Genomic DNA, 26,304 nt, shown 5'->3' on the forward strand with positions numbered 1-26,304 from the left:
TTGGGCCATTGAGGTGTTCTTCCCACCACAAGAATGTTAAATGTTATTATATTATGGTCACTATTTCCAAGCGGTCCTGTTATAGTTACCTCTTGGACCAGATCCTGTGCTCCACTCAGGACTAAATCGAGAATTGCCTCTCCCCTTGTGTGTTCCCGTACCAGCTGCTCCAAGAAGCAGTCATTTAAAGTATCAAGAAATTTTGTCTCTGCATTTCGTCCTGAGGTGACATGTACCCAGTCAATATGGGGATAATTGAAATCCTCCACTATTATCGAGTTCTTTATTTTGATAGCCTCTCTAATCTCCCTTAGCATTTCATCATCACTATCACTGTCCTAGTCAGGTGGTCAATAATAGATCTCTACTGTTATATTCTTATTAGAGCATGGAATTACTATCCATAGAGATTCTATGGAACATGTGGATTCATTTAAGATTTTTATTTCATTTGATTCTACATTTTCTTTCACGTATAGTGCCACTCCCCTTTCACCCCCCATACGACCTGTTCTGTCCTGATATATTTTGTACCCTGGAATGATTGTGTCTCATTGATTGTCCCCACTCAACCAGGTTTCTGTGATACCTATTATATCAATATCCTCCTTTAACACGAGGCACTCTAGTTCACCCATCTTATTATTTAGACTTCTAGCATTTGTGTACAAGCACTTTAAAAACTTGTCCCTGTTTATTTGTCTGCTCTTTTCTGATGTGTCAGATTCTTTTTTATGTGAATGTTTCTAATCTGATCTGGCCCATACTTTATCCTCTTCCCTCCTCTCCTCCTGACTAGAACCTAGAGAATCTCTATCAGTAGACTCTCCTCTAAGAAAAGTCTCTGTCCGATCCACGTGCTCCACTGCAGCAAACGGCTTTCCCCCATCTCTTAGTTTAAAAACTGCTCTGCAACCTTTTTAATGTTAACTGCCTGCAGTCTGGATCCACTTTGTGAGATCTTGTACTCAAATACTCTTTGTCATGCTGAGGACTTAGTTGGTTTGGAGGAAAAATTATCTAGGTTCCTATGGAAACTTCTGATCCAGATTTTCCCCTCTGCCAGAGTAACAGTTACTTCCTGAACACCCTTGGTGTTGGTAGCAGCCACTTGATTGCTATGCTGGCTTCAACAATGAGAGCTGAGGCCACTCTGCAATCTCAGCTAGTAATTTCTCTAATGTTTCCCCCAATAGCTCCCCACCAACAAGTTCGCATGCACAAGATATCCATTTAGGATGAAGCTATTCATGGATGCAACACAGCTTCCTTGTAGCCACCAAAATGGAATCCATTACTCAACAAAATGCACATTAAGGATCTGACCAGGACAGAACTTGTGATGTCTTACTCTAAGCTAGGGTCATACCTTTAAGACAATAAGCCACTTTTTTGCTACAAAGAGGGCATTCCTTGCTAAATGTATGAAGAACCTGTGATCTGAAAGGCTATAGCTGAGGTTTGAAATTGCTGTGCATTGTCATCATTCCTGTGGCCTATGGGTCTTTTGGAAAGAAGTCTCCTTATGAAGATGTGACTATGTCTTTGACTGGTGGAGCTACTGTTGCACCACCTTAGGCTCCCCAAATTTATAAAATTTCTTTGATATAAACATTTTAGATTAACATTTGGTTTAATCAGGTGCCCTCATTTGGCTCTTATGAGGCCCTCAAAGGAGGCATTAACAGGAAAGCTTGTATCTAATAATGTTTGAAGGCCATAATAATATATGGAGATATACCTATTTCATAGAACTGGAAGGGACCTTGAAAGGTCATAAAGTCCAGTCCCCTGTCTTCACTAGCAGGACCAAGTACTGTCCCTGACAGTTTTTTTTTTTTTTTTGTCCCAGATCCCTAAATGGCCCCCTCAAGGATTGAACTCACAATCCTGGATTTAGCAGGCCCATGCTCAAACCACTGAGCTATCCCTCCCCCAAAGGTGAAGATATGTTATTAATATTAATGAGTTCCTTGCAAGCCACTGACTGACATCCTGTTCTGAAAAAATCTTGTAGGTTGACGGTATGTTTTGTTGTTTTCCCCAGGCTCTTTACAGAAGGAAGGTAGTACATTATTCATTCTGACATAGGATCGCACAACAGAGAAGGTTATTGGTACATATACTTCAATTGTGGAAGTAGCTTGCTAGATGTCCCTGGAAGATTAAAAGGCTCCTGCCTGCTACCCAGGCTGGCTAGCATCCAAGTAAGTATTGTACTAGGTTGCTCCTACTAGGATTATTTTGAAAATGGGAAGGGATTTTTCATTTACCTCCCTGTAATCCCATGATGGTGCAGTTTTGTGGGGAGCCTCTGTTCTGGTCACAGACTGCTTGAAGTGCTCCTAGGGCTTTAATGTGGAGCCAGCCTGTGGAGTGGTGGAGAGAAAGAATCTTTCCTGCCTTTCAGAGTCTGAACCTCTTTCCCTGGCAGAGCAAGGCTCAATCCCAATTAGGCTTCAGTCTGAGGCAGAACTGCATAGGAGGAACACAGGCTTCTCTGCATGTCCAGAGGGCATGGTGGAATGGCAGTGAGCATGGTAAAGAAGACTGTGAAAGAAACTCTGTGTATGACAAAAGCCCCAGCAAACACTCCCTCAGGAAGAGAAGACAAAGGAGGAGGAGGCTAACCCCATATTTCTTCCCCATTTGTTCATTACTAGTAGTAATCACTGCCTTGTGAAGGACACATTTGCTTCTGTCTTTCTGGGAGTCTATGGGATTTGTAGGACTTACCCTTGAGTACCATGAGAATCCCAATTCACAGTGGGAGCAAGGAGAGCTGTGTAGGAGCCCTGCTTCTTTTCCCAGGGAGCTGAGGACCCACTTCACTATCTGGGAGGGACTCTGGATCCTTTCAGGATTTTTCCCACTCCAGTTCAGGTCTGTTACAAGATTTATCCCCTAAGCTGACCAGATAGCTTTCTCCGCATCCTTAGACTCTCTCCCCGAAAGCTCAGAAGCTCCTGATCAGGCTTTTCTGTGCTGGAGTTGCAAGACACCGGGACAGGGTTGGGACTCGTCTTGCTGGTCTGACTCTGAGCCCCGTGCCCTAGTAATGCAATGGTCAGCTGGTTGGCAACTGGCAGGTCATAACTCACCCTCTGTAGATCTTCTAAGTGCTGCCTCATGTAAGGAACACCGCTTAGATTTAAGTCTGGTGTTTTTAGGACAGCTCTGCAGAGGAGTCTAGCAGGAGGTGCTGCAGTAGCAGATCCAGGTGGCTGAAACCACTCTGCTGCTATTCATCTCATTGAGGGGAGGAGGGAGATAATAAGTCAAAACTTCATGAAAAATAATAATAATAAAGGCTTTAGAACAAAATGGTTGGGAGAAACTGAACTACCAGCTTGCTCCATCACCGGAGGCAGAAAATCTGGTGGCTTTAGCTGAAGGGTGGGGCTTAGTCCTGGAACCTCCAGCAACAACACTGGACCACCTCCGAATTCCACAGTAGGGGGAGCATTAGCCCATGAGTAATGGATGAAGACAGAAGCTGTGTAACAGAACGGCAAGGCTAGTTAGGCAGTCAATTAGCAGCTTTCCTATATTAAAAAAAAAACCCAGGAAACACTAAAATCACCAATACATGACTAATGCTGCCTTTGGAACAGTATTTCTCAAGCATGGTATCTGAATCATGCAACTGCTGTTCTATAAAGCAAACAGATACTACTGCGTTCAGTGTCACACTGTACATTTTAATGAGATCGTTTCTTTATTCCTTTTGAAAATTGAAACTAAAGTAAGAGCCAAGAAAATGAAATGCAAATAGTTATGTAACAGCTTTGTAATTCAAGGGGGGAAATTCACTTAAGGCTTTTAGCCTCACATTATGCTGTTAGCCACTAAGCACATTTTACATAAGTCTAGTTTAAAAACAAATAAGAATCAAAACAAACAAACAAAAACAGTTTGTCTCTGTATAAGCTGCAGGAAAGAAAAAAAGTAGAAAATTTGATGGTAGCAAAGCTTCAAGATTAGATTTAAGTGAATTACAGAAAACTAGCAATTATATTCCATAGTTGAATAGCCCACTCCAAACCATAATGTTATGCGTATGGTATAAATGGATTAACAAACTATTAATATCTCTTATAGCAAAAATACATCAGGTATGAAAAAATCTTCAGGACTAATATAGTTGTAAGAGACTCTCTTCCCTTTTAAACACTATTATAAAATTTATTATTTCATCACAAAAAAGGCAACATTAAATATCTCATGTCTTTACATTAAGTGCACATGATGCTGATTACACAACTTCAGCACACACCCGTAATTCTTCTTCATAGATAATCCTACAAAACCAAGTGGTTGTTTCACTCAGTGAAGACCTGGAGCCTCTTGCTCAGTTTTTCAGTGAATATGCGGTTTGCTGGACACCTGGTGGAGGGCTTAGGACCTTCCTTTCCACTCCATCAGTGCTCAGCAGAGCCATTCTAGCAGCTCCACATGTGGGGAGCCTCATATGATAAGTGGGGACCTCATCAGCCTGCTCATGGTCTGGCTGTCTTCTCTGCCAGAAGCTGCACAGCATTTTAACCTGAAGCACCACTCACTAGTTACCAAGATGTACCAGATTTGAGATTTTGGTTTGGGTTCATGTCTAGTATGTACCATTAAAATAATGGGTTTAAATAACAAGCATAACATAAGCAGAATTATTTTTATAGAGAATGAATTAGCTGCTTTTTAGAAAACAAAATTGTAGTACATATTTGTTATTCTTAACAATTCATGTCGGATGCAACTTAAATAAAATCTACTGTAAACTTTTCATTTCAGCACTGTAAAATGCAAGCTTTCAGTATGTGAATTTATTCAGATTAAAAAGCATTATACAAAATGAAGGAAAACCACACTAAATCTTTAAAGAACACAAAGTGTTCAGGTTGGTTACGATAACCATCAAACAATCATTTTTGGTTTCCATTACATTTTTGCGAACAGACTTACCTTTGCCAGCATTTCTAGGAGGGAGAGGAGGAGCATCTGCTGTTGGAGAAGCTGGAGAATCTGTGCTTGTAGAGACAAAAATCTGATTTGTAAAGGCTCCGTAGGACAGTCTTTGTTTGTCTCTAGGAGTGCTAAATCCTGGCAGAGTCATTTTGTCTTGGGGGGAAATACTGGAAGAGTGACAAAAGCTCTGGGGTCTTGGAGAACGTTCTTTCTTTATTGGACTAGGCTAAGAAAAGAGAGAAAAAATACATTATAGCACAGATTTAGTATAGGAGGGACAATATATTCATCGTATAAACATTTTGGAGTCCTGCAATTCTCAGCTTTGTTATCTTTTTTACAATACTATACAAAATGTGAAAGCCACTATGTATATATATATCAGAGGGGTAGCCGTGTTAGTCTGGTTCTGTTAGTCTATAAGGTGCCACAGGATTCTTTGCTGTGTATATATACAGGAAGGATCTGTATGTGTGTGTGTATATGATTAAATACAGATAAAATATTTGTATGATTACAACAGAACTAGTTCCTGATATACATATAAACAGATACCAATATGGCTTCCTTGCTTAATGGTTAGATAACTTCAGCTCATCCCCTTAAACTATCCTCATTCGTGAAACTCCCACTCCTTTCACATAAATTAATGGCTGTGGCTTTAGCAGATTAACATTTACAAGTTGTAATTACATTACTGGCACTGAAAACTATATATATGTAGTGCTATACAGTTATGCTATTCACCCCGCTTGGCTTTTAAAAAAATATTATTTAGGAGGAAACAGTAAATCTTCAGTTTGAATTGCACTTAAAATCCTGGCCCAATTGAAGTCAAGGCGGAAGACTACCAATGGGGCCAGGATATTAATTTAAAATTACATGTGATGCTAGAATGAATTATAAATGCATAGAGAAATAAAGGAATAACTTTTCAGGCAAACAAGTTTGGCATGCTTCCTGAAGTAGCCATTTACAAGATGCTATATTTTCTTTTCCCAACATATGTGTCATTTTCTATTTTGAAGATCCCTAAGGTCCCCATTTTTAGTAATAATGGGGCAACTTCCAACATTTTTAGTGAATTTCTCCTCATATCTGTGTGAGTTGGAAAGTACTATTATTGCCATTTTACAGATGGGGAACAGAGCACCCAGAGCAATTAAGAGATTTAGCTAAGGTCACACAGGAAGTCTGTGGGAGAGCACAGAATTGAAACCTGGTCTCCCAAGACCCAGACTAGCACTCTAACCACTAGGAAATCCTTCCTTTTGCCCTGAATTTGGTTCTTTCATCACTCCTTTTCCCAGAACTGTGCAACACAGTTCTTGAAAAACAAACAGGTCTGTTGATGCAACAAGTAAAAACAAATTATGGATTTGTAGAAAGTTTATTTAACACAAAGTTAATCTTTTATGAATTAAAAAAACCTAACCTATCTCAATTTGGAGGGGAAAAAATCAGCATAAAAAAGGACAACTATATTGATTTAATTAAATTCATTTTCTTCCGGCGATTACAATTAAAACTGAAAGTAAAAAATGGGCAACTTTTGTTTTTAATTGCATATATGCATTTTACATTAAAGATATGTCCTATCTTCAATGTGCATATTTTAACATCTATGAATAAACATTTTAATGAAAGAAGAAATGGTTACCTACATTTCTGTAACTGTTGTTCTTCGAGATGTGTTTCACATGTCCATTCTACTGAAAATGTGTCTGTGCCTCATATACAGTTGTCAGAACTGCGGTACTTGTCGGGTAGCTCAGGCACCCTCTGTCACCACAGAGACACTCCCTCCCAGTTACTTCTTATTGGATAGATTCCGACAGAGAGAGGAAGGAGGACCAGTCATTGAATGGACATGTGCTACATATCTCGAAGAACAAGTTACAGAAAGGTAGGTAACCCTTTTTTCCCTTCTTCGTGATTGCACATGTTCATTCTGCTGTAGGTGACTCACAAGCAGATTAACATGGAGGCGAGCTTGGAGTCTATCTGAATGACTGTACAACAACCCACCTAAAACTGGCACGATTCCTGGACCAATGGGACATGGTATAATGAGCAGCAAATGTGAGAACTGATGACCAGGTTGCTGCTTTGTAAATGTCTCAAATAGGTATTTGCGCTAGGAAAGCTAAAGCTGATGAATAAGCCATTGACATTAGCCAATGAGCTGGCTGAATGAGCCATTGACATTAGCTAACTGGTAGCAAAACGAACGCAAGAGGAAATCCAGGAGGAAATCTTCTGAGTGTAGCCAATTTACCTTTCACCCTGTCTGCAACTGCTACAAATAACTCTGCTGAGAATCTAAAGGGTCTGATGCAGTCAAGTGGATGGCTAATCCCATCCTCAGATCCAGTAAATGAAGCTTCTGCTCATGTGTATGCTTGTGAAGCTTCAGGAAAAAAGTTGACAAATAAGTTGTTTGGTTAATGTGGAAATTGGAAACCACCTTTGTAAAGAATTTTGGGTGAGGGTGGAGGTAAACTTTATCCTTATGGAAAACTGACCAAGGAGCTTCTGAAACCAAGGCTCTCAATTCATCGACTCTCCTTGCTGAGGTTATCGCAATCAGAAACACCATTTTCGTGGAGAGGTGGAGTCAGAAGCAAGTCACAAGAGGTTCAAAGGGAGGTCCCATTAATTTTGTTAGCATGATGCTGAGATCTCATGGGGAAACAGGTTCTTGCACCTGAGGGTATAATCGGTCCAACCTTTTAGAAACCTGATACTTATGGGATTGGAAAAAAGAAATCTATTACTCACTGGAGGGATGGAACGCAGAAATTGTTGACAAATATATTTTAACGGAACTGTCAGACCTTGATGTTTTAGAAGCAACAGACAATTCAAAACATGGTTTATGGAAGCCTGCACTGGAGAGAGACTTTTCTGTTGAGACCATATAGAAATACATTTTAATTTGGTCAGGTAAGTATGTCTAGTTGAAGGCTTTCTGCAATTCAAAAGCACTTTCTGAACATCTTTCAAGCAACTATTTCCACTGTGCTAGCCATGAAGCATCCATACTGCCAAGTGGAAGGCCTGTAGTTTGGGGTGGAGCAGACGGCCATGGTCTTGAGAAATCACATGGGAATTCAATGGAAGAGGTAGAGGAGGCCTCATTAACAACACTAGCAGGATCGAGAATCAATGTTGCCAAGACCAAGCTGGTGCTGTTAGTATGAGGCAAGCATGATCCTGCTTGGCCTTGAACAGGGCTATGAGTAGTAATGGTATCAGAGGAAAGGCAAAAAGTATCTGTCAAAGACCCTGAGCTGTGACCCCCATGGGAACAGAACTGATGGCACTTTCTGTTGGCCTTTGCTGCAAACAGGTCCATTTGGGGAGTTCCCTCCACAGCTGGAAGATTAGCAAAGACCTGCTTAGGTGATTTGCCAACATGTTCTGTTCTTCTGGAAGGTACGCAGCTTAGAGGTGAATGGAATTGGTTATGCAGAACTCCCAAAGTAGAACTGCCTCCTTGTACATTCTGATTACGTAAAATAAAGTTGCTGTGTTGTCTGTTAAAACTAGCAGATATTTTCCCAGAATACATGGATGGAAGGCCAAGCAGGCTAGATGGATAGCACATAGATCCCTGAAGTTTATATGCATCTTCAGATCATGTGACAACCAAAACCATTGCGTTTGCAGGATTCCGACGTGTACACCACAATACAGGGACGAGGCATCTGTGACTAAAATGAGATTTAGTTGTGGAGAAACAAAGAGAATTCCCATAGAAACGTTCCAAGGGTCTGTCCAGCAGTCAAGAACGGACAAAATTACCTCTGGAACGTGAATCACTCTGTTTAGACTATGTTTACAGGGGACATACACTGAGAAATGTAACCATCCCTGAAGCCTCCTGAGGAGTATTCTGTCATGCTGTATTACACAGGTATGTACATATGCTGCCACATGCCCCAAAAGTCTGGGGAAATGTGCACTGTGGTAACAGGATGTGCTTTTAGATCCAAGATGGTCTCAGAGTGTTTTGAACCTTGAATGGGGCATGAAACACTCTGGTTTTTGTAGCATCCAGGAGTGCTCTGGTAAACTCTATTCTCTGCACAGATTTTAGAATTGGTTTGTCCAGACTGAGTAAGAACCCCAGTGCATTGAAGGTGGACTAAATGATGGTCACACTGGACAGCACTTGAGACTCGGATCAGCCTCTCACTAGCTAGTTGTGCAGGCAAGGGAACACACGGATTCCCAATCTTCTCAGATATGCAGCTACCAGTACCATCTGCTTTGTGAAAACATATGGGGCTGATAGGCCGAATGGAAGTACCGTGAATTGATAGTGTCCCATTCACTACAAACCTGAGAAACTTCCCATGGTCTGGACAGATCGTGCTGTGGAAGTAGGCATCCTGTAAGTCAAGAGCAGCATACCAGTTGCCCTGTTCCGGGGAAGAAATGATGGAAGCTAGGGTAACCATATGGAACTTTATTTTCTTCAGGTACTTGTTTAACTCTCTTAGGTCTAAAATAGAACGGAGACTGCCTTTTGATTTGGGAATAAGGAAAGAGCAGGAATAAAAACATTTTCCCCTGAGGAACTTTCTCTGTGGCTCCCACTAGAAGGAGAGATTGGACCTCCCGCTGATGAATGGTCTCATGAATAGTCCCTGAAGGAGTTGGAAATGAATGGAGGAAATAGCCCAGATCCACTATGCTTAGGACCCACCAATAAGATGTGATGCGAGTCCAGGCATGAAGGACTGGGAAAGATAAGGGTAGGACCAGATTGGCTTATAAGTACTGGTATGCTGCCTTTGACAAACCTGTGAAAATGCATATTTAAACTGGGCCGCTGCTTGTCACAGATGACGAGGGGGGCTGTAGCCTCCTGTAATTCCTGCCTCTTTTTCCTCTGCAGGTCTTGGGGCCTCAGGTCTTCTGATACCTGTGAGCCTGATGGGGCCAGAACTACTTCCTCTTTGTCACCCGTGTGTAGATTCCAAGTGACTTCAATGTTGTCCTGGAATCATTTAGGTTATGCAACCTATCGTCCATCTTTTCCAAAAAGTGGGAGAGACCATCCTAGGGCAAATCCTGGATGATGTGCTGTACTTCAGGAGAGAGACCAGAAGATTGCAGCCATGAACACTTCCTTACAGACATGGCAGATACCATGGATTGAGCTGCTGAGTCCACCGCATCCAAGCAATCCTGAAGAGCTGTCCTTGCCACCAGCTTACCCTTCTCTATCACGAGAGTGAACTGCCTGGAGTCCTCCAGTAGCTGTCTTTAAATGTTGTGATGTTTTATAGACTCATAGACTTTAATGCCAGAAGAGACCACCATGATCATCTACTCTGACCTTCTGCACACTGCAGGCCATAGAACCTCACTCACCCACTCCTGTAATAGACTCAGAACCTCTGGCTGTGTCACTAAAAAGTCTTCAAATCATGATTTAAAGACTTAAAGTTACAGAGAATCCTCCTTTTACACTTGTTTAACCCTGAAAGTGACCTGTGCCCCATTCTGTAGGGGAAGGCCAAAAAATCCCAGGATCCCTGCCAGGGGAAAATTCCTTCCTGACCCCAAATATGGCAATCAGTTAGATCCTGAGCATGTGGGCAAGACCCACCAGCCAAACAACTGGGAAAGAACTCTCTGTAGTAACTCAGCACCCTCACCATTTAGTGTTCTATCATACCATCACAGCCCTGCTGGAGATATTTGCTACTAGCAGTTGCAGATAGACTACATGCCATCGTAGGCAGTCTCATCATACCATCCCCTCCATAAACTTATTAAGCTAAGTCAAGCCAGTTAGGTTTTTTTGCCCCCACTGCTCCCCAAAGGTCATAGTGACACAGGAGAGCTTGCTGGTTAGTAATTCTAAGCAATAGGCCTTCCTGTCAAAGTTTACAATCAAACAAATTCAGCCTCTTTGATTCATTACTCTTTGCTGCCTCTTTCACTCATTAGCTAGTGCCACAACCAAAGAGACTGGGAGCAGGTGAAATCAGATGTTCAAAATCCTTAGAAAGGACATAGTGTCTCTATTCTGCCTGTTTAGCCATAGGCAGGAGGGAAGAAGGGGTCTATCAAAGTTTTTTAACTGGCTCCAGAATTGCTTCATTAATTGGAATTGCCACTCTGGAGGGCTCCAGAGATACTAATTTGTTCACTAGCTTGTGATATTTTTCATGGACCGCTTCCACCTGACTGTCTAAAACCAAGGCCACCCTTTTAAGCAGTCCTTAGTGAGCATGGTAATTCTCTGGTTGTGGAGAATCACTCACCATCTCTACAACCTCACTGGGTGATGAGGAAGAAGACGCACCATCGGTACACAGTGCAATGCTGAGGGAACGGCTGATCTGCCTCTTGCAGTGGAGGTGCTGTCTGAGCAATTTCCAGTTGCTCAGTACTGCTCCTGGTACCAGGCACCAGAAACCATTGTCTGTGGTGCTGACAATCTCTGTGCATCCTTGAGGAAGTCAACTCAGACAGGTGAAGAGAGGACTTAACAGGAGGGAGGGACACCCCACCTTCCAGAATGGCCACTGACATGTTGGTGGGCCCAATGGTTATGCAGGCCATTGCCCTTTGCGATGTGCCCACTGTTGGGACTGATGTGACATCCATGGACCTTAAGGCTCTTATGGAAAGTCAACTGCCTGTCTGGTATGGGACACAAAAGACCCCACTTCCAAATCTGACTCTGAGTCCCATGATAATGGTGGAGCAGAACCCAGGTGCACAGGGCACAGGTAAGCCGAACCAGGGGACGGTGGTACTGGGGATATTAACAGTAGCTTTCCCCTGGAATATACAGGCCTTCTAGGTATTGGAAGTGGCATTGGCACAGCATGGTCTTGACAAGCTGGTGCAGGAACTTCAGTCACCAGGATCAGTTGAAACCCTTCCTGCATTGCCAGGCACACCAATACAGAAAGGTTAAACAATTCTCTGGCAGCAGCATTATGCCTCTGGCCAGGGCCGCCCAGAGGATTCAGAGGGCCTAGGGCAAAGCAATTTCAGGGGCCCCTTCCATAAAAAAAATTGCAATACTATATTCTTGTGGGGGCCCAAGGCAAATTGCCCCACTTGCTCCCCCTCACGGGCAGCCCTGGGAAAAATAAACCTTCCGCATCTCAGCACAAACCAAGTTTTGAGAAAACTTTTTTACAAGCTATCACTGGTTCTCAGCATCAGCTAGTGCTAAAAGGCACTAAAGCTCATTAAAAGGATTGGACAAATATTTTCCATCAAAACTTTTTTTGGTTCAAAAACTAGGGGTTTTTAAAAAGCAGAAAAAAATCACGGACAACGTCTGCTTTCCTTCAAAATTTGTTGTGGTTTTTCTTAATTGAAAAGCTGAAATTAGTCTGCCAAAACCTGATATGGTTTGGGGTTTCAGAAGTGTGTGGCCAAATATTTGCTGCTTGCTGTGTTTGATTGTTTAAAGAAACAATAAAAAAATTCTGCTTAAAAAAAATCCAAACTTTTGAACCACCTCAGCTTGTGACCAAACGCCTGAGCCCATCCTGTCAGAGATTTGTCCAGGTTTCTGATACTCTGCTGGCTTCCTTGACTCATATCTGTCTCCATAACTTTGGGTTCATTTAGGTTAGAACATAAGAACAGCCATATTGGGTCAAACCAAAGGTCCATCCAGCCCAGTATCCTGTCTGCCGACAATAGCCAATGCCAAGTGCCCCAGAGGGAATGAACCTAACAGGTAATGATCAAGTGATCTCTCTCCTGCCATCCATCTCCACCCTCTGACAAACAGAGGCTAAGGACACCATTCCTTACCCATCCTGGCTAATAGCCATTTATGGATTTAACCTCCATGCATTTATCTGTTTCCTAGAGACTGGCTCCATGGGGTCCTTCACAAACTGGAGACGGCTACTGTGGGTTTGTCTTTAGTATAGTTTATGTACATACTCCACGAACTGAGCATTTGAGCTTGGTCCAGAAACTGGGATGAGCCTATGTTGTGAAAACTGAAATGCTCAAAATAGCACATGCATGTGAGTGGACACAAGGTGCTAAAATTAAATTAACCCAGGGGTTCTCAAACTGGGGGTCAGGACCCCTCAGGGGGTCACGATGTTATTACTGGGGGTCGCAAGATGAAAGCCTCCACCTCAAACCCCGCTTTGCCTCCAGCATTTATAATAGTGTTAAATATATAAAGTGTTTTCAATTTATAAGGGGGGGGGTTGCACTCAGAGGTTTGCTATGTGAAAGAGGTCACCAGGACGAAAGTTTGAGGACCACTGAATTAACCCCTCTGGAGCCTCAGGGAATGCAGGGGAGGGGCTCTCCCTTGGTAGGGTTGGGAAGGATATTGCTCTTCTCATGTGATCCCTTCCCCAGTGGCTAATTTTAAATGAACCTACTCTCCCCTGACATGAATCTCCCTATGACACTGAAATTAAATATAGACTATAACTTGGCATTTGAGAAGTGAAAGCAGGGCCGCCCGGGGGGGGGGGGGGAAGAGGGGCAATTTGCCCAGGCCCCGGGTCCCGCCGGGGCCCCCACGAGAGTTTTTCGGGGGCCCTGGAGCGGAGTCCTTCACTCGCTCTGGGGGGCCCGGAAAACTCTTGCGGGGCCCGGGCCCCCGGAGCTTCTCCCGGTCTTCGCCGGCGGGGGGGTCCTTCCGCTCCGGGGTGGAAGGACCCTCCGCCGGCGAATTACCGCTGAAGCGGGACCCGCCGCCGAAATGCAGCCGGGTCTTCAGTGGTAATTCGGCGGCGGGGGGCCCCTTCCGTTCCGGGACCCGCCGCCGAAGTGCCCCAAAGACCCGCGGCGGGGACCCCCCCCCGCTGAATTACCGCCAAAGACCCGGCTGTGCTTCGGCCGCGGGTCCCGCTTCGGCAGCAGGGGGCCCCCGCCGCAGGTCTTCAGGGCACTTCGGGGGCGGGTCCCGGAACGGAAGGGCCCCCCGCCGCCGAATTACCGCCGAAGCGGGGGCCCCCCGCCACCGAAGACCCCAGGCCCCTGGAATCCTCTGGGCGGCCCTGAGTGAAAGGGATGGTAGCCCTAATGGAAAAGCTAACAGCTTGGCTCTTCTGCAAGCCTCAAACTGCTGAATGAGCTTCAGGGTAGGGAAGGCTGTGCCTCCCAAACAGCCTGGCCCTGCCCCCTATCCGACCCCCACTTACTTCCTGCCCCCTGACTGCCCCCCCTCAGAATTCCCAACCCATCCTGCTCCTTGTCCGCTCACCATCCCCCAGAGACACCACCACCACCACCACACCACCCCAGGACCCCACCCCTCTTCCCTGTCCCCTGACTGCTCCAACCCCTATCCACCACGCCCCCCGCTGAGTCCTGACAGACCCCCAGAACACCCACAATCCAACCCCCCCATCCCTGTCCCCTGACCGCCCCCCCCAACCTCTGCCCCTCCCTGTGCCCTGACTGTCCCCGAGACTCCCTGCCCCTTAGCAAACCCCCCCGGCCCCAGCTTCTTACCCCCGGCTCCCCCCTCACCTGGAGCCTCAGCGAGTCGCATCCAGTGCCATCCCCGAACAGCGGTGCAGCGTGGCTCCGGCAGGGCCTGAGCTCCGCCCTGCTCAGAGCCCCGGGGTAAAGGGGATGGGGCTGTGAGCATCCTCCACTCAGCCCGGAGCTCGCAGCCCCACCCCCTTACGATGCGGTTCTGAGCGAGGCGGAGCTCAGGCCCCGCCGGAGTGAGGCTGCAGCTGTTCAGGGACAGCCCTGGATGGGCTGAGGCTCCGGGAGAGGGGCGGAGGCGGGGTTGGGGTCGGGTCAGGCTGGGGCAGGAGCTTCAGCCGTTCTCTTGGGGGCCCCTGCAAAGCCCGGGGCAAATTGCCCCACTTGCCCCCCCTCTGGGCAGCCCTGCCTCTGGCATTGTCGGTACTGGAATTGGGTCTTGAATCCAGTGTATAGGAACTTCAGGAGTTAGCCTCGACAGACCTGGCACAGGTTCTGGAGTTGACAAATATTCCCCCTTTGTAGTAGAGGAACACTCTGGGGAATGCTTCTCCTCAGTGTCCCTCTCAGAATTCTTGCTTCTAGCTGGCCTCAGTACCAAAGGTCTTGATGTATGAGGTACTATGTCCTTGGAAGATCTGTCTCTTCTTCAGTTTCGGAGACACAGAATGTAGCACCGAAGTCATCTCGGGAGTCACACTGCGTACTGATGGTGCTGTGCTCGGCATCTGACGGCTCCCATAGAGGGTGAAGTGCCGCTTCCGTAAGGAGACTTGGGTCTTGCTATTCTAACTTTTTTAGAGTGAGGTTTAAACCCTCTATGTGACACTTGTCACTGATATGGGACTCCTCCAAAAATTTTAGGCAGCTGGGATGTGGGTAGGGTGACCAGATGTCCCGATATTATCTGGACCATCCTGATATTAGGGGCTTTGTCTTATATATTCAACCTATTACACCCCTGTCCCAATTTTTCACACTTGCTATCTGGTTACACTAGGTGTGGGTCACTAACCAGCATCAGTTTGTCTTACAAAGGGCAGGATTTGAATGACAGAGAGTGAGGCATGGTTCTAGCCCCAGTCCTGGGCCTGAGAATCAAATTTGGTCCAAAAGGACCTAAAAACTGAAACTTAAGAATAGCATGAACTATATACTATATCTAACTAACTACTAAATGAGAAACAGACTATATACAGAGTGAGGGAAATAAACTTGTGATAGCAAGCCTGGGAGCACTCCAACAACTGTCACTGGTGGTAAGAAGGAACTGAGGAGGGTTGGGGGTGGCTCCACATTCTTACACAGCATGCAGTGGCACGTGCCAACAGAAGGCGCTCAAGCTACCCTGATGAGTACTGCGGAGGGAAAAAGTTTTCCGACAACTGTGCACTGAGTATCCTACAGTGGAATGCAGATGTGCAATTACTCAAAAAACTGGGACAGGATACAGATTTCAGCATTAGTTTCAAATGCCTAAGTAGCAACTACTGAATTTCATATTAAATTTAAATTAAAAATATTTTCTTACATTTCCACAAACTAGCCAACTTTGAGAACTTCTTGGAAACCCATGTCAGTCATTCAAAATTCACTTTTACCTTGTCATCTAAATCATCATCACTTTCATCAATTTCTTCCTGTCGAAGGTTCCACTCATACTCTACATGTACATGTGGATTTAGCTTCCCTGCCTTGGCTTGGGAAAGCTGAAAAGCAAAAATGTAATGTATCAAAATGCTTATTGTTTCGTCAATCGCTGCTTCCTATTCCAAAAAGTGTACAGTAAGAATTTTTAATTTTTAATATTTAAGAGTTTGAACAAATGGCAAAAAACCACTGTCTTAGTTTTAAACCCTTCTCCAAAATTAAAATCACAAAACCCAAGAAACAAAAACATCCACATAAACATTTAAATCAAATTTTCTTTAAAGCACTTATTAACCCATAGGAGTTGTCATATTTGACTTAAACATGCTAATACTTTTAACACAATAGAAAGTCTGTATAAAGCAGCATACATCTGGAGAGTTTCTCTAAAAAACAATTTGCACTTTTCTGCACAGCTTTTCAGGCCGAACTATTAGAGAATGCTAGTTATTTTTGTGTGTGCCATTTGTGGTGTCATCTATGGAAGAGTGGGAAGAAAGGAGCAAAGTAAATTTATAAACTGACACTTTCCTGTCTATGTACTTAGATGGTTCCCATCACCGTTGTATCAAAGCACCTTTTAAGACCAATACGAAATTGTCATATCCTCCCCCACACACACACTACCCCCTACACATGGAATGTCCTCCAAACTCCTGCTGGTCAGTCTATATGACTCACTCAAACCCCACGCAGAGGCCCATATCTTCTGTGCTGACCTTCAAAAAGCAATTAATTGAAATTATGGGGGAGAATAATAAAACCTCTTATCTACTGCCTCATACTTCCCACTATGTGTGTGTGTGTTCTTTCACTTATTTCATATTGTAAGCTCTTTGGTGTTGCATCATACAACACCAAACACAATGTTAGACCTAAACAACATAAATAATAATTTGTATATTTACAAACAATGCACAGGGGTTAAGACATCTTACTTAATTTAACTTAATGGAAATTGTGTAGTTAAGGCTCCAATCTACCCAAAAAAAGTTTACCCATTGATTTATGTTCATCAGCACAAATACTTTGACACCATAACTTTTTACTTCCTTTATAGTTTACATAGATATTAAGTGTTGCCATTTCCTTTCAATTGTGAACTTAGTCCCACTGTCAGTTTTCAAAGAAAGAGAATTTTTTTCTCTCCCCCAAATATGGAAAAATATAAAAACACATGAAATCATCAATCTTTTTTAATTAACCATGACAGTCTGAGTAGGTACTTGCAGGATTTCAATTACAAAAATAAGCAAATGTAGTGCTGCTTAGTTAGTTCCTTGATTTTAAAGAGTCATTAATGGGATCAAAAACTTTTTACTGTCAAACTGCCTCAAGTCAACAGTTTAGTATACCTGATGGTTTATTGCTAAGGTTTTCATAGAAGGTACATTTACTACTACACAAAACCATTGTATACACAATCAAAAAGTTAGCAGCCAGCCCTCACAATGCTGTTGTCCAGTAGCTCTTCTTTTAATGGATAGTGTGTCTGCAGCACTTGAAAGAGCAAGGGCACTAAGAGTAGCAGAAGTGATAGTATCTACCAGATGACTCAGGCTCACTGAGCTCAGGTTAAGGGGCTGTTTAATTGCTGTGTAGACATTTGGGCTCAGGCTGCAGTCTGGGCTCTGGAATCCTTTCACCTCGCAAGATCCTATAACCCAAGCTCCAGCCCAAACCCAAACATTTACACTGCATTTAAACAGCCCCTTAGCCCAAGACCCAAGAGCCTGAGTCAGCTGGCACAGGTTTTTAATGGCAGTGTAGACATATCCTTAGAGGCCAGAAACATTCCAGCCAGTTTCTTTCAAAAGCAAAAAGGAAACATTACTTACATGTTATTCTGCTTCTCTGAAAATGTCACCTTGAAGAATTCTCATTATTGGGTTTCTGGTCCTGTGGGAAATTCCCCAAGTTCTAACGCTTCTGGCCCTCTCAGATACCTGTAGGTCTACTCAATGGCACTGCCCAATCAGAACTCCTGTTATGTGCCCCTGGAACATTCTGTCTGCATTTAACAAAGCAGTTCCCCTACAGGAGATGTCTAGAGTTTTAACCATCACAGCTCCAGCTTACTTCTGTAACCCACATTGGGTGTTAGTTATCCTTACTTTCACTCACTGCACCTTAGATTCTTTGTTCTTCAGGAGCTCAATATTGATTGTTTCCCTTTCTCTTTTCAGGATTTCTGAAGATGGAGATGTCTAATTACTCCATCAACAAATACGTTCTGTGCTCTTGGCAGCAAATCTGAGGGGAGACCCAGACCTGACAAGCCTTGACATGTGCACCATCATTTTACTGGCCTGATTTGAGGTTCTGGCAGAAAGACTGACAGGGAGAACATGTGTCCCATGAGAGGCAGTGAGGTGCAGCCACAATGTCTCAGACTGGGGAAGAGGCCAGAACTGAGAAAGATGCACAGCTCCTAACCTGGATCTATAAAAGTAAGAGCTTTAGCTGTGTGGATTAAAATAGCTAAGGACTGGGCAAGCGCTGCTGCGCTGGCACTCGCGCTGCGCTGCAGCAGCAGCGCTGTGGGCCGCTTTGAGCGCGCTGGGAAAAAAACCCCCAGCAGTCCTCCTCTCTCTGTCCTGTGGGCTCCTGAATGGGGGGGGAGCCGCGGCGGGGGGCGCCCAGCGCTGGGGCTTTGACTACACTGGCGCTTTGTAGCGCCGCAATTTGCAGCGCTGCAGAGGGTGTGTTTTCACACCCTGCTGCAGCGCTGCAAATTTGCAAGTGTAGCCAAGCCCTAAAACATTTCTTGTAGAAAGCAAGCTTCTTCATTGACCAGTCATAAAGAAACTGGCTGGAATGTTCTGAGGGTGAAGCATACCTAGCAGGGCAGAACCCTCAAGCTAAGCTACAGAAGACCCAGAGAATACCAAAAAAAAAAACCCACCTTAAAAGTAAGGTAATTTCCAGGCTGGAGATATGAAATCCAGGAGTGAGACTCCTGCATAGACAGTATCTTTAGAAAAAGAAACTTCTCTTCTTTAATTTGAGACATTATTTAATTTTAAATATTTTAATAATTTCTGATTTATCTTAATTCTGCAAATGTTTTGAGATGTTGGGTGCTTAAAAAACAGTCTTTTTCTTACCAGTTCTTCACACTGAGTAGCTTTCAGTCTCTTTGCTATGTCCAGAGCTGTCTCTCCTGCTTGGTTTACTATAAAATAAGTTAAAAAGCGGAATAATTTTATATATACATTATGCTGTAAAACCTCTCTGGAACCATATATTAACTTGCAATTCTTCGAAAGAAAATTGAAAAAAATTATTTAAAGCTTATTTCCTAGCTGAATTCCTCTCTCAGTCTTCTTGATAGGGCATTTGGGTCATAGATATGTGTTTAACACAATTTTCATTTTTGCTTGGTAAATCAGTTTTTACACACTGGTATACAAATAAAACTGGTTAAACTCATATTATAGGGAAAAACAATTCAAGTATCTCACATTAGCGAGCTTACCTATATCAATAGTTGGCTTGCCTCTCAAAAGCAATTTCAAACATTCAGGTTTATTATATATACTGCAGTAGTGTAGAACTGTATTCCCCAATGCAGTTTGTTTATCCAGGTTTCCACTAAACAAAGTAAAGAAAAAGATGAGAAAAAAATCACATACATGTTCAGCCCCTAATTTGTCATCTGTATAGTGTATCTTATTATGGACAACATACATAACCTCTTCAAAGCAAAAGTGTATTTTAACAAGTAACTCTCCTTTTCAGTCTAACAGTAACTCTTGCTCTGCGTCTGCATTACTTTCAGTGAAATATATTGTGGGAGTTGTGTGCCTAGGCAGGTGGCTCTGGAACCTTTTTTGAACAGTATCTGAAAGTTATAGGGTATGCATGTTTTCTCTGCACCGACATTACAAAGCCCAAGGCTATGTGCCCCGCTCCTTATACAGGTATCTTAAGTTCCTCTCTATTCACCATCAAGAGTGGTCAAACCCAACTCCTCTTTCTCAGTCATGTTAAACTATCAAATCTAACTTTGTATCTTAATAAGTACTTTGTATTTAGGGCTCTACCAAATTCATGGCTGTGAAAAACACATCATGGACCGTGAAAACTGATCTCTTCCATGAAATCTGGTGCCCAGCCGAGGACTCTTACCCTATGGAGGGCTCCAGCTGTTAGTCCAGCGGGCATGGGGAGGGATAAGTCTTCCTCTTCCCTTGCAGGGGCCGCTCCTGGGGTGGGTCAGACCCACCTCCAGGAACCTCCCCCAACTGCAGGAAGCTCCGCAGTTCCAGCTATCACCTCCTCCCAGTGTAGGGAGAGGCTGTGGCTCGTTGAGCTGTCACCTGCCCCCACTGGAGCAGGAGACTCCCAGGAAAACTGGACATATGGTAATCCACCCCCCATATCCTGCAAACCTCACTTCTGCACTGCTGCTGCTGGTGGTACTGGCTTTAGAGCTGGCACCCAGCCAGCAGCCTTCCTCTCTGGTTGCCCAGCTCTGAAGACAGCCGGGCAGAAGTAAGGGTGGTAATCCCATGACCATCCTACAATAGCCGTGCTCCACCCCCCACCCCCAACAGCCTTTTGGGTCGGGACTCCAACGGTTACAACACCATGAAATTTCAGACGTAAACATCTGAAAAAGTGAAATTTTTATTAATTTAAAAAAACCTCTGGCCATGAAATTGACCAAAATGAACAGTGAATTTGGTAGGGCCCTATTTCTATTGTTATATTTGGTTTAGGTTGGAAAGTCACAGCATTTCTTTTTTTCTTTTTGACCATTCCATTCCATTTCTGGTAGTTTTGTGTCACCTTGCACCTTGTCAAAAGTGGTGATCTTGTTTTAAAACAAGGTTTGATATATGTCCCTCTTTTCCTGTGACCTTCCCACGTATTTTTATCTGAGAGTGTTAAGCCTGATGCTGGCATATCATTCCCTTAGTGGGACTCTGTCAATGTCAAAAAAGAGAAAATCTTCATTAATGCATTGTAAAGCCACTAAAGATTTTACACGTCAGAAGACTGACTTTTTTTTGGAATTTGGCTCCCTTGTGCATATGTTGTATTTTTTATTACTGTCTGCTCCACACAGTGACTAGCATAGAATCCTCATCTTAAGCTGAGAGACCTGCACGTTAGCCTTTGCGCTGCAGCAGCCTTTATTACTGCTGTATCTAGCCTGGGCAGCTGGGTCCACGATATAATCAGAACATGAAGCAGCAGAGAGGCTTCAAACTTCCTTATTGGAAGGGGTAAGAAAACCAATCCCCATTCTCATGAGTCTTAGAGGTAGCAGGAAGATTAAGCAGGAGTCATCAATGACCAGACCTCTTTTCAGAGGCTCTCTTTTTCTTTTGCTGGAAGCCCTTGCCTGAAAACAGGGACTTGGAACGAAAGTGTCCACTGATACTGTGTCACTAGCATGACAGGATAATACTTTTCACCATTTCTGGACGTTGAGTTTTAACATGTATATTTATGAAAATCAAAGAACAGCCTCAGGGCAGATCTACACTTCTGCTTAAGTCAATCTAACTTATGTCTCTCCCACCCCGCCGAGCGATGCAAGTTTCGCACTGTGCACACCGGAACTATATTGGCGGGAGATGCCCTCCCTCCGACAAAGCTTCTGCTTCTCACTGAGGTGGAGTAATTATGCCAATGGGAGAGTGGTCTTCTGTTGGCATAGCGCATCTTCACCAGCAGCACAGCTGCACTGATGCAGCTAAGCCGACGCAGATTTATAGTGTAGACTTGCCCGCAGAAAATTATAAATGATTAGAAGACAAATATATAAGGTGGCTGACCAGCGTTGTTCATAACAAAGAACCAGTGGCTGGCTCTTTTTGTTGGAGAAGTGCACTCCAATTTTGAGTTTAACATGACATAAAGAGTGACAACTGACAAAAAAAAATCTGGCTATGCTATGTAGATGAGAACACTGACATAAAAGATCATCAAGTGAAGATTTCATAACTAAGCAGAATCATTTTAACTAATCACTGTGTAAAGTATCAAACCATCTGAAAAAACCAATAATGATAATTTGCATTTTTAACGCATTTTCCAATTGATGGTCTCAAAGTGCTTTGCAAACATTAATAAATTAACCCTTAAAACATTTCTGCAAATGTAGGCAAGTAACATTTATTCCATTTGACAGATGAGAGAAGTGAAGAGTCAGAAAGGTTGAGTGACTTGCTTGGGGACACATAACAAGTCAATAAGAGATCTAGAAATGGAACCCATTTCTTACTTCAAGTCCTGTGCTTTAACCACAAGACTAAGTTTCCTCTCTTATACAGATTATATGAAGTGTGATATAGGTACATGAGTTACTGGAAAGGGGAAGAGAAAACATGTATAATTCAGACTGTATTCTGAAGGTTAACCGGAAACATCAGCTGTGTTAGAAAAAACAGGCTGTGATGAGCCTACTGATCATCTTCTAGCCCTTAATTACTGCTACAGTGCTAAATCCACAATTTGACAAGACAGCAGCAGCTCTTTGTTTTCTTCACTCAACAGGAAATCATTAAGTGACATAGGATCTATTTAGTCAGCTCACTGTACACATTGTGAAATCTCATATCAGAAATAATCATGCTGCATTGTATATGAATTGATTTTATTTCCTTTAGAATGTGCATTTTCACTAAGTTTTTCTTGCCCATCATCACATCCTCTCTACACCATAAAATATCTCAACCACCATTGATAGGTTGAGAACTTGCCACTTAACACTGCTACACCATCTACAGTAGAACCTCAGATTTACGAACACCAGAGTTACAAACTGATCAGTCAACCACACACCTCATTTGGAACTGGAAGTACATAATCAAGCAGCAGAGACCAAAAAAAACCTGTTTCTGTTTGTTTCATTTAAATTAAGATGATTAAAAGCAGCATTTTTCTTATGCATAGTAAAGTTTCAAAGCTGTATTAAGTAAATGTTCAGTTATAAACTTTTGAAAGAACAACCATAACATTTTGTTCAGCTTTATGAACATTTCAGAGTTACGAACAATCTCCATTCCTGTAGTGTTCATAACTTTGAGGTTCTACTGTATTCCATTTTCCATAGTTTTAAACCTACAGTTTATTAAAATGTCCATCTTTTCCTAGGTTACTTTAATTCTTTTAGTTCTCATTTTCTGAGAGAAAAAAATGTCTATACCTTTGTTTTCACTGTCTTGCTTTCCTTGAATTATTCTATCCCTAATTTTGGAAGCTTTCTTGCCATCTCTTTTCCGCATTATCTATTTGCATTGATTTTCCTTTGTCATAAAAGTTCCCTCAGTGTTTTCTCTTTTTTTCCCCTACTCGATCATATAGTTTCTCTTTTCCTACATACTTCATGTACCTAATGTTCATGTTTTTATTCTTTTTCCCTTTTTTATTGCTTTACAACACAAAGGTCAACTCAAGTTAGTAATTCTATTCAGATGCAACATCAAACATATACTAAGTAGTATGATCATTAATAAAAACAAACACCATACAAAGCAATGTAAATGATGAGAATGATTTTGAATTGGTACATTTGTCATTAAAGTTATTCTGGTTAATAAGTGAGCAATCCATACCAGTTTTGTACAAGGAAGTCAACCAGATGAAGAGAGGTTGGGTCAGCAGTCCGGACTGCTAAATGAAGTGCTGTTTCACCTGGCTCCTAAACACATGAAAAAAATGTACAAGATTAAACAATTTTTGATTCTCTTCTCTGCAAAGATTATCACGGTTAATCGCCTGCTAAAATATACTTCAATCTTTATATTTGTATTAAATATTTAAATAGATAAACTGTTATGAAAGCTATGATGCTAACAGCTTTTGTTTCTCACTCCTTATGGGTGCTTCATTTCCCAGGAAGTAGTATCACCCTCTCCAGCCAGCTTTCCTTTTGTATCAAGTTTGGTCTAACGATTGTGCACAATCCTGAAAACACTAGTAACCATTACTCCTAGTAACAACCGCAATTAGTCCCTTCTAGCAGGAATATGTCCTCCACCCTATAAGAACTTGTAGTACTAGGTCCTTAGACCGTAAGCATATTCTGGGTAGGGAACCATATGCCTGTAAAACTATGCACAACAAATTGTGATACTGGTGAAAGGATTATGATTGATAATGGTGAAATATACAAAGACAATAATAGAAGCCAAAATTTTCAAACACTAGTGCATAAATTTAGAGTCTAAATCAAAGCATTCTGATTTTCAAAGGAACTGAGCACTCAATTCTCATTGAATTCGATAGGAGCTGCGATTGTTCAGAACTTCTGAAAAAAAAATCAGCCATTTTCCTATTGAAGAAAACAATGTTAATAGAAATATTGTATCATGATCAGCACTTAAGAAAACAGAATTGCTGTTTCATAGTATACAACACACACAGAGACTTGCATGTATTAATGCTACCACATGACATTTCTTAAGAATATTGTGCATTCAAGTTAGTCGCTTTAAAAGGAATACACCTTGCAAGAATTGTGTCATTTTAATAGGGTGTAGTGTAGCTGCGCCTGGAATGTAGACCAGGTCATCAACTCGCTAGTCTTTTATAATGTATTTATCAGACTGCTCTCTGAACATAACAACAGACACTCCTAACATTTAAACTATAGTATAGAAAGAAAGAGAAAATATGCCATCATTATTAATTATTTCTTTTCCGGTAGTGTCCAGAAGCAGCAGTCAGGATGAAGACCTCTTTCTACTAGGCACATTACAAACATATAAAGATAATCTCTGCTCCAAAGAGTTTACAGTCTAGATAGGGAAAAAATGCAACTATTGAGTGTTGACAACTTCAGTAATAGGAACACCAAGTTGCACATACTAGCTATTTGCGTAAGTTACAGGCTTCAAGATTTTTTTTTTTAAATACACATAAAATAAAGATTTTGATGGGCCTGTACCAAGCTATCTGCTGAGCCATTATAATTAAGTATCTTACTGTGAGCATCACAGAAGAGGTGATTTTTGAGAAGTGATCTGAAGGAGAAAAGATTAATGGCTTTGTGAATAGATTCAGGGAGGGCATTCAGTGCACATGGAGCAGCAAAGAAGGTGCTTAACATGAATGCTGGAGGCTGCCACTATTGTCAGACTAGATGCATCGGTTCACAACATGACACAGTCTGATAAAAAAAAAAAGTAGGTAAGTAAGAAGCAGCTGAATTGTGAACAGCCTTGAAGGTAAGGACCAGAAGTTTGTGTCTGATGTGAAGAAAGGTAACCTGTTGGAGGGACTCAAAAAGGGGACACACATCAAAAATGACTGATTAGGGGAAAATGTGGATGCCCCTGAATACAACACTCAGATCTGGTCACCACATTATTTACCTTTCAGACTTTTAAAATGTACTAGACTATTCTTTGGGCACATATACAAACATTCATAACAAATCTTTTAAACTGTACAGGAGAAGGCAAGAGAAAATACACTGACAGGAGGATAAGCCAAGATCTTTTTCATCTATGATTCTAATAAACGTCATTCACCCATGTACTTATAAGTTATATCACTATTTTAATGGATGGCTTCCAAAAATAATGTTCTTAGCGTACTCAATATTGTTTATCGGATAAGCTTACCTGTCCAGGCTCTAACAGTGGCTCCATTAGCTCTACCCCCTCTGCATAGACTTGAATTAGTGCAAGTAAATCCCTGGATCTGACAGCCTCAAGTAGTTCATTCAGTTTAGCTGCTGCAGATGCACAAGTCTTTCTAGAAAACTTATGATCTACATACTTAGCAGTGATATATTCTTTACGTGCAGTCCTGGGGGGAAAAAAAACAGAACTTGGTCTAGAATTCTGAGCAAAAGGGATCTCAATTGGACTGATACTTTAAGCTTAAAATCAGAACTCAGCTTGCTTAAACTGAAAAGTGAGGACTGACTATTTTATATATAATAATTTAATCACTATGCATGTGGCACACTATTTGCAAAAAAGAGGTCCAAAATGAAGTAAACAAGCCTCTTACAGTATCCTGCCTTTTCAATAATACATGAGGTACAGCCTTTGATTTTGGGAAATCAGTTTAATTCAAAACTGAAGATGCAAAAGACAATTTTCATAATAGGAAGATACATGCAAGATGCATCAATTTGTTCAATTGTTCTTCATAATTTTTCTTGCAAAGGGGATTTTCATAATATGAAAAATATAGGCTCCAGGGAATAGAACATGAGAATCTAACAGATTTTTGCCATTACTATTTCTGTGATTCTATTTGTTT

At 42.4% G+C, this 26,304-nt stretch overlaps 1 protein-coding gene across 4 annotated transcripts in view; it reads right to left on the minus strand.

The window, feature by feature from the left end:
* Positions 1–26,304, minus strand: part of ASAP1 (ArfGAP with SH3 domain, ankyrin repeat and PH domain 1) — a 323,210-nt gene that overhangs the window by 37,483 nt on the left and 259,423 nt on the right. For all 4 annotated transcript variants that reach the window (XM_039523658.1, XM_039523659.1, XM_039523657.1 and 1 more), the window contains 6 exons: positions 25,656–25,842; positions 23,643–23,728; positions 19,550–19,665; positions 19,179–19,246; positions 16,023–16,130; positions 4,960–5,188 (listed from right to left, as the gene is read on the minus strand). In XM_039523658.1, the coding sequence (XP_039379592.1) occupies positions 4,960–5,188; positions 16,023–16,130; positions 19,179–19,246; positions 19,550–19,665; positions 23,643–23,728; positions 25,656–25,842 (794 nt within the window). The remainder of the gene's footprint in view (positions 1–4,959; positions 5,189–16,022; positions 16,131–19,178; positions 19,247–19,549; positions 19,666–23,642; positions 23,729–25,655; positions 25,843–26,304) is intronic.

The sequence above is a fragment of the Mauremys reevesii genome, linkage group 2 (genome assembly GCF_016161935.1).
Source record: "Mauremys reevesii isolate NIE-2019 linkage group 2, ASM1616193v1, whole genome shotgun sequence".
In the NCBI taxonomy this organism is placed as follows: Eukaryota; Metazoa; Chordata; order Testudines; family Geoemydidae; genus Mauremys; species Mauremys reevesii.